The 8,280-nt window shown below is 36.2% G+C and overlaps 1 protein-coding gene across 2 annotated transcripts; it reads left to right on the top strand.

Moving 5' to 3' along the window:
* Positions 1-599: 599 nt before the first annotated feature.
* Positions 600-7,111, top strand: LOC107826715 (pumilio homolog 23). 2 transcript variants are annotated; one of them, XM_075256086.1, is made up of 11 exons: positions 600-783; positions 2,075-2,321; positions 2,419-2,782; positions 3,047-3,343; positions 3,577-3,744; positions 4,451-4,594; positions 4,894-5,013; positions 5,331-5,516; positions 5,809-5,957; positions 6,046-6,228; positions 6,668-7,111. In XM_075256086.1, the coding sequence occupies exons 2-11, from the start codon at positions 2,179-2,181 to the stop codon at positions 6,990-6,992; spliced, it is 2,079 nt and encodes a 692-aa protein (XP_075112187.1). In that variant the 5' UTR covers positions 600-783; positions 2,075-2,178; the 3' UTR covers positions 6,993-7,111. The 2 variants fall into 2 exon arrangements, with proteins under 2 accessions (XP_075112187.1, XP_075112186.1); XM_075256085.1 differs by having other exon boundaries at positions 607-783; positions 2,035-2,321.
* The last annotated feature ends 1,169 nt before the right edge of the window (positions 7,112-8,280 follow it).

Below are 8,280 nucleotides of genomic sequence, written 5' to 3'. Positions count from 1 at the left end.
ATAAAATAATAGATGACTAACTTATGTTTGTCTTCCGTCAACAACCTTGAGTTGTTAAGTAATGTCAATTGTTCCAAACAAATACCAATGTGTTCATTCTTTTTTTACTTGGTGTTAAGTACACGTTTTATGCCCGATTAATTTCATTTTTGCACCGAAAAATCTCACTTTGAGGAATAAAAATTAAATATTTTTTTAATGAACGTAATCCCTTTCAGTTATATATAACATATATAAACTTGACCATCTGCATTTTGAAAATAAAATAAAATCACATGAATAAGAAATTATGCCTCTATACTTTTTCTTCTCTTTATAAAGTTAGCAGCAGCAAAAGAGAGATCCATAATACATTCTACAAAATATGTGTGATGGGATGGCTCAAATGAAGAACTTCTTAGCAGGTTACCCATTAGGAGTCTATCCGGTCTGAATTTGAAAATCGAATTGGCTAAACAAAAGAATATAAATAGCCGATCGGATTCACTATTTACTTTTTATAGCCGATATATATTAATTATATATATTATATACATCCACGGTCTATTTTTAATTTCAACAATTAGTTGTCGGATATTTAGGTTTATTTCTAAAATTAAAATGGTCGTGCTTGTATGGACTGTGGCAGCTGTAATAGGGCAGGCTCACTATTATTGGGCCTCCGACAAATTAAGAACACATTCGGTCATCTTCCCAAATCATGACTTTGTACCTGTCTTGCTGCCCTTTTTGCAGAAAAGAGAGCTTCATATCAGTTACTGCTGTCTCTAATAGAAATTCACTGTAAGGATTTCAATAACCTAGCGCTGTTTCTTGACTTTGTACACATTTGTACTGTAACATACGTTCTCACTTCCTGTATCTAAGCTTTCACTTATGCACTTTCTGCCGTGTTTATTGTTTACAAATATCTTTGAGGAAATTATTGTTGTCTCTGATTAATTCTTGCCGTTGCTGGGCACTAGGCTTTGGTCATGTATTTATGTTTTTAAAAAATCTAGCACTTGGTTTTATATGTAGTAAATATATTTTTGTTAGGGTGTTGTTTCAACTGCGAATAAATTGAACATGCATTGAAAGATCTAGGGTTTATTGTTAGGGTTTTGTTTCAACAGGATTGTCCTCGTATATATGGTCTCAGTGTTATCAATCGGCATATTTAGCTGGTTATAGTGTCTAGTTTTCAGAAGATTATAGTTTTAGTAAGTGAAAAGACATTTCAAAACAGGTATCTCATTCTCCCATTGAAGTTAATTCTGTTTTGCTGGGCACTAGTCTTTGCGTTTTGTATTTATTTTTAAACAAATACAGTACTTGTCTTTAGATGTATCTGTCACTTTGCGAATAAACTGAACCTGTATTGAAAAATGCTTTTTGTTTTCCTTTTAAGCCATGTCCTTGTATGCATGGATTCAATGTTATCTTTTGTTGTATTAAGCTGGTTATATCGCCTAGTTTTAAGAAGGTTACAACACTATTATCAAAGACGAAAAACACAAAAACCTATAAGGTCTGTTGAGGCTTTAAGCGCAAAGCGCAAATAAAGCGTGGGTTTTAATAAAAAAATGCACAAAAGGAGAAAAATACAAATATGTATGTATAGTAAAAGACTAATAATTATAAGCATGAATAAAAAAATATAAAGACAAGAAATTGAAAAAAGTTATGATAAAGTGAAATATTAATTGCTTAGCGTCACTTCTTCGATTACGTTGTCGCTCATTGGCAAGGAAAAGTATGACTTAGAGCCTTGATGACAATAGTGATTTCCCCGCAAAGTGAGGCGAAGCGCTCAACATGTTTTGCATCTCGCTTTTGGGCTTAAACGCGCTTTGACAACACTGGTTATTGTTTTCTTTTTATTGAAATGAAAACAAAACTTAAGAGAGGTATTCCGTTATCACCTTGAGATGTTTTTAGTGAAAATACTTAAATATGTTTCTTTGACGGTATAAAGAAGCTGCTTTTCCTTTCAAGTTTTTGAATAATTTTTGAACTTTTGCTTAAGTATGTTGTTGAATCTTATGTTCACAGTACGCAAGCATTGCAGTGTAAAAACCCATGGTTTCTGTAGGTCTGCAAGCTCTAATTTTGAGAAAACATAAAGCCTGTGATTTGACGGAGCAGTCAATTGCTTGGGAGGATAAAGCGAATAATCAGGGGGGAAGGAAAAGAAGAATGGGCCGAAAGACATCGAAAAAGCATGCTGGAGTTGATGCTGATCATACTGTCGAAAGTGTATCTGGAGGGAAGGCCTATGGAAATAATAGGCATCATAAGCCCGACCAGACAACCCCTGTTCCACAGACATTTTTTCTCAGGTCCTAACCACATATTCATCATTTCCAATTTTATTAGATGAACTATTTGTCTTATTGCAATCTGATACATTCATACCTTGCTAATATTCTTATGTAGACAGCAGATTGATCCGGAGACTGCAAAGTACTTTGCAGAAATCGCTAATGCCATAGAAGGTACAGAAATTGACCCAGAAGAGCGGTCTGTCATTTGCGGAAATGCATTGGAAGAAACCAGAGGGAAAGAAGTAGAACTTGCAACTGATTATATAATAAGCCATACTTTGCAAACTCTACTTGAAGGCTGTTCTTTGGATCACCTTTGTAGTTTCCTTCAGAGCTGTGCAAAGAATATCTCTCATATTGCAGCTGATAGATCAGGTTCTCACGTGGTTGAAACAGCTTTAAAGTCTCTATCTTATCACTTTCAGGAAAATGAGAACCATTCTCTGATTGAACAGACTTTGACTAAAATTTGTAAGGTATGAAATAGTGTCGTCGTCATTGTTTATAATGGTTTAATGTTGTCCTATTGGCTAGATTGCGTTACAACATGATATTTGCTTGCATAATCCTTTTCTGTTCTTGTGGTTCTACGTGAAAGCCCTTCTAGAAGTCTGCTATAAGATTTAATTTCGGGAAATGTCATAGTGGATCAGAGTAAAAGGTGGTTGATAATTTTTTGGGCATACCTGATCCAAGTTCTTAACTTGATTGTTCATTGGCTCTCTTTTTTACTATGTCAGGCAATTGTTGTCAATCCTGTTGATATAATGTGCAACTGCCATGGATCTCATGTGCTTCGGAGTCTACTTTGCCTACTTAAAGGGGTGTCTTTAGAAGAGTTTCATTCCACAAAGTCATCAGTTGTCTTGGCTGAACGCTTGAATCTCAAGGCACCTCATGCAAAAGACAATGGCTCGCTGCGGTCTCAGCAAATATTTCCTTATTTGCTTAAAATTTTTGTATCAGAGATGTTAAATGCTGCCGGCGAAGACATTTCAAAACTTCAAACTAATCAATACAGCAGTTTAGTTCTGCAGGTATATACTATATGTTACCAGGCTCCATTCTTACATCAGTCTTTTTGCTGACAGTATGTAAATGTGCAAAAGATGATAAAGACCACTATGGAAATTGGAATCACCTACTAATACTTAATACATGATTGTGTGCCGACTAATGATTCATATCTTCTTTAAGGCGTCTAGTGTAAACCACAACTGTCGAATTACATATCAACGAGCAATGATCGATTTTATTCTCTTATTTGCAGACTGCTTTGAAATTATTGGCCGGAAACGAACAGGAATTGTTGCATTTAATTCGCGTTCTTCTAGGGAGCAGCACTGAAAGTGCAAATGCTGGAAACTTGTTAGAAGGAAAAACCATAAGAAACATTTCAAGGCTAGTGGAAGAAACTGCATACAGTCATTTAATGGAGGTAAAATATCATTGATGCCTGCCTACATTTTCCTTTCTGTATATGCTTTTCCAGCAGTACTGTTGTATATTTAACTGGTTTAATGACTATTGAATCTTTTCTGTATGCTGCACAAGGTTGTATTCTGCCTCTCTTAAAGGTATTATCAAGATAGTGATAGTTCAGTCTAATTTGAATGGAGCAATTGGATATAGGACTATAGTACACTTCTGCATATACTTTAGGATGCATAAACCTGTTTCCCCCTATGCTGCTGCCCCACATCATGACCTTTAAGTTGCAGGAATGCTTAGTTATTACGAGCCCACTCTCATGTAGTTTTGTACAATTCCAGCTGAATTAGTTGCCTACGTCATATATTTGGCATATCAACCTTATAATTCTGCAATCTAGTAGCGCTATTAGATGGAGGAAGGTTTAACCTGTTAAACAATCCAACCATCTGAAAGAAAAGCTTAAAGCAAATATGTTTGTTAATCCTGGAAGCAGACTTTGTGCTAATATATATTAGCATATAAGTTCTTTGTGGTTTGTCAACACTAATCCACCTTCTTCCTGTAAAATCAGCTGAAGCCTAGGTCCATATAGACGTTGCAAGTTTGCTGAATGATGATTTACTGTGCCTCTTCTAGCTGCTTTGCGTTCTAACTTGTACAATGTTCTCCTTTTTTAGAATTGTTTGACGTTTTAATGCACACTGTTGCAGGTCATCCTGGAATTTGCTCCTGAAACATTGTACAATGAGTTGTTAACAAAAGTTTTCAGGAAGTCATTGTTTCGAATGTCATCTCATCACTGTGCGAACTTCGTCGTGCAGGCTTTAGCATCTCACGCCAAAAGTGAGGATCATGTAAGGCTTTTCAAACTTCAGTTTTAGGAATGTTGCTTTCATGTAAGATAAACCTAAGGTCCAGTAGAATTGAATCGCACAACCTTGAAAACTTCATTTAGATAAAAATGTTGGTAGATGTTAAAATCAGTATGCAGCGCGCCAGATGACCTTTAAGGTGTGTCTTCTATTTTGATTATACAGTTAAAACTATCTCACTGGACATTACACTGTAAACTTGAAATAGGTTTTGTTAACAGATTCTCATGTTTAATCATATGTTGGGTTATAGTATCTCTCACACCCTGTTTTGTTACAAGATGGACTTGATCTGGGAGGAGCTTGGGACAAAGTTTCACGATCTTTTCGAAATGGGAAAGTCTGGAGTTGTTGCTTCTGTCCTTGCTGCAACTCAAAGGCTCCACAGCCGTGAACATGAGGTTTGTTGTGAATATTGTTGGTCACCTGTTGTATTTTCCCAACTGTTGTGTTCAAACAATGTAGATATTCTTTTGGATGATTTGATGAAATAAGGGAGAATTGTACTAAGTTGTTTGCTTCTCACTGTACCATATTGGTGATTTGAATAAAATTTACTTTGTTGGATTATAAGAAACACTTACATTGTATTCAGTTCGTTTATTGTTAAATATGTCTTTTTGTATTCATTTCCTTCATTATTGATAAATATTTCTTTTTACTAAAAGGAACAAAGGATAGCTGAATGTTTTGTTCTTTCCATTTCTCTTGGTTTCAGTGTTGTCAGGCCATTGTTGCCGCTGTATGCACAGGGGATGAGTTTCCCAAGTGTATCATCCCCCGAATATTATTTCTTGGAAATTTCTTTTGCTCGGGAGACAAATCTAACTGGTGTTGGCCACACGGAACAAAGATCCATGTAGTTGGATCTCTTATTCTGCAGTCGATATTTAGACTTCCCAGTGTATGTGTCCCTTTCTCATTCTTCTTTTGAATTTATTTCTGTGATGTACATGCATGTCTATGCCACTTATCACCTCTTTCCAACATTCCTTTGCCTTTTAAATAACTTTATTGATTGTCTTTAGCTTCAGTCTGACAATTGATGTGTTTTATCTAGCTTGTTTGCTTCAACTCTTACGTATGTTTCCTGTTATTTCAAAAGCCAGTGCGTAGTTGTCGTGTATATTGTGTTCTATCTAGTGAAGTGTTTTTAAGCTCTCAGTTTGATTATAATCCTCTTTTATATGCTGCAGGAACTCATACAGGTCTACGTCACTAGTATCACATCTTTGGAAGAGCATCATGTTCTTGAGGCATCGAAAGATCCTAGTGGTTCACGGGTCATTGAATCTTTTCTCAACTCAAATATATCGGCAAAGCAAAAGCGGAAGTTAGTTGCCAAGTATGAATTACAGCAGATGTTTGTTTCTCCATTTACAGTTGGAAATGATATCGTTGATTTGCTAATAATGATGATCTGTAACCTGAAGGCTTCGAGGACATTTTGGTGAGCTCTCAGTGCACCCATTTGGTTCATTTACAGTTGAAAAGTGCTTCACTGCTAGTAATTTGTCGCTGAGAGAAACAATAGTGTCGGAAATGTTACCTCTCCAATCAGAGCTATCCAAGACTAAGCAGGGACCTTACCTACTGAGGAAACTCGATATTGATGGGTAAGCTATAGGCTTTCCTTTTCCATCTTCACGGCTTCACCCCTTTCCCACTATCTAATGTAGCTTAATGACAGTGCTCTGTGGCTGAGCACCATTTTTCACCGATTCAGGATATTTTATATTATACTTTTATTTCTCTGCATTTTATTCCTGTTCATTGTCATAAAGTTAAAGAAATAGGTACATTGAGATTATTGTTTCTTCCCATCCAAGCATTACTGCTTATCTTTATAATTTAGTTACTACATGTTGTTTATCATTAACATTAGCATCTGAACTTTGAGATTACATGCTGTAATTAATTCACTCATCTTCATTGAAGAATTGCAAATTGACAGTGGGAAGACCTTATGAAACCATTCTGACAGACTCATTTAGAGTTGGGGTGAACTTTATCTGGTTTCTCTTGTACTTATTTGGCTTCCTTTTTTGTCAATAGTTTTGCAAGGCAACCTGATCAGTGGAAGTCGAGACAAGCTTCACAACAATCTGCGCTCAAAGAATTTTATGCTACATTCGGACCAACGGATACCAAATCACTTGTAAAGGAGAACTTTCTTGCTGATACTCATTCCAAACCAAAGCAAGAAAAATTGAAAGACATTAGGAAAGAGATCGAGACGACTTTGGCTTCTGCCAAAACTTCCAATACCCCCTTGTTGGCTCATCAGGTTTCCAAAAAAGTGAAAAGATCGAAAGATGAGAAGAAAAGGCATAGGAAAGATGGTCAATCAGAATCTCAAAGAAAGAAGACTAAAGTTTAACTGTAATGTTTATAGGTTCTTTATTCAATTTTACGTTACTGTGAATGATCAGTTTTGGTCACTTTTGTGGTTTGATCAGAAAGGCATGGAACTTCTATTGGATGCCGAGTACACTTGAATTTAGTTGTTCATGCGATCTTTGATTTTCATTTTAGTTAAATGCTACATTGGTAAGTTTAAAATGGTTGGTTCATAAATGCACAATGTGAAAAATTTATACTATTCACATCTGTAGAACTTTAGGAAATACATCTAGCAACAAATTGAATAGCTACCTAGGAAACAAAATTGGATCCTGTATTTGTACTGCAAGTGACTATCCTAACTGGAAAGTGGAAATGAACTTTATAATAGCAAAGTACATTTATATTGGATGAACAAACTGCTTCAGAGACACTTTGCTTTGCTGAGGTGATGCTTTTAGTCGTCCTTATGGGGGCTTGAACCTGGTACAAGAATGTGATATTTGAGAAAACTGCTTATGGAGGTAAGATGCGAACACTTTTGAATTCAGAAATTACTTGTTTTGTATAGGATTCCATCTGCTTGGAGGTATTCTCCTAAAGCTTGAATCGACTTTCTTGAATGGTTGCTTTTGCTTTGCATGTAGACCTTTGAGCGTTTGTGATGTTGAAGTTTTTGTGGACGGATGCTCTTTACTGAAGAGGGAGCGAGCTGCATGTGCGGCATTGGACTCTGAACTAAGAATCAACAGAAGTGCTAGAACAAAAACAGCTAGTATTCTTGAATGGCTCTTCATACTCATACTGTAAGCAAGTTAAAGTATGTTAACGATGAGTTTTCTGCTGCAGGGTGAGTAGAACAAGAGGTGATCAAGATAATATGTTATTATGATTTGGTAGCTTTGGAGCTGAGCTGATGAGATTTATATATGATGTTTGAATGTAGTGAAGGATCCGATGCTAATGGGATCATGTGATGTTCCTTTGACTGTTCTCTGTGTTGGAACTCTGATTTCCAGATACGTTGTTAAAAAGTTTCAGAGTAGTCATGTGACCTGGCACGTGATAATATTTTATTTACTGGAAGCCTGAAGAGGTGGTTATTATAATAGTGTCTCTGAGCTTTCGATATGGGAAGATTTGATTACTTCCTTGAGGAATTGCTTTGATCTTATTTTAATCCTTTTGAAGAGAAGAGCCTTGGCGTAATTGATAAAGTTGTTGCCATGTTCAAGCCGTGGAAACAGCTTCTTGTAGAAATGCAGGGTAAGGCTGCGTACAATAGACCCTTGTGGTCCGATCCTATCCCGGACCCCGCACATAGC

The sequence above is a fragment of the Nicotiana tabacum genome, chromosome 6 (genome assembly GCF_000715075.1).
Source record: "Nicotiana tabacum cultivar K326 chromosome 6, ASM71507v2, whole genome shotgun sequence".
Lineage (NCBI taxonomy): Eukaryota > Viridiplantae > Streptophyta > Magnoliopsida > Solanales > Solanaceae > Nicotiana > Nicotiana tabacum.
The sequence above is the reverse complement of the archived record's forward strand: the minus strand, read 5'-3'. Positions and strand labels throughout refer to the sequence as shown.

Excerpts from the sequence above, each read along its gene's own strand:
- LOC107826715 (XM_075256085.1), top strand. The coding sequence starts at position 2,062 with ATGGTTTCTGTAGGTCTGCAAGCTCTAATTTTGAGAAAACATAAAGCC. Across the intron at positions 4,595-4,893 it reads ACGCCAAAAGTGAGGATCAT|ATGGACTTGATCTGGGAGGA; the intron begins GTAAGGCTTTTC and ends TTTTGTTACAAG. Across the intron at positions 5,517-5,808 it reads CGATATTTAGACTTCCCAGT|GAACTCATACAGGTCTACGT; the intron begins GTATGTGTCCCT and ends TATATGCTGCAG.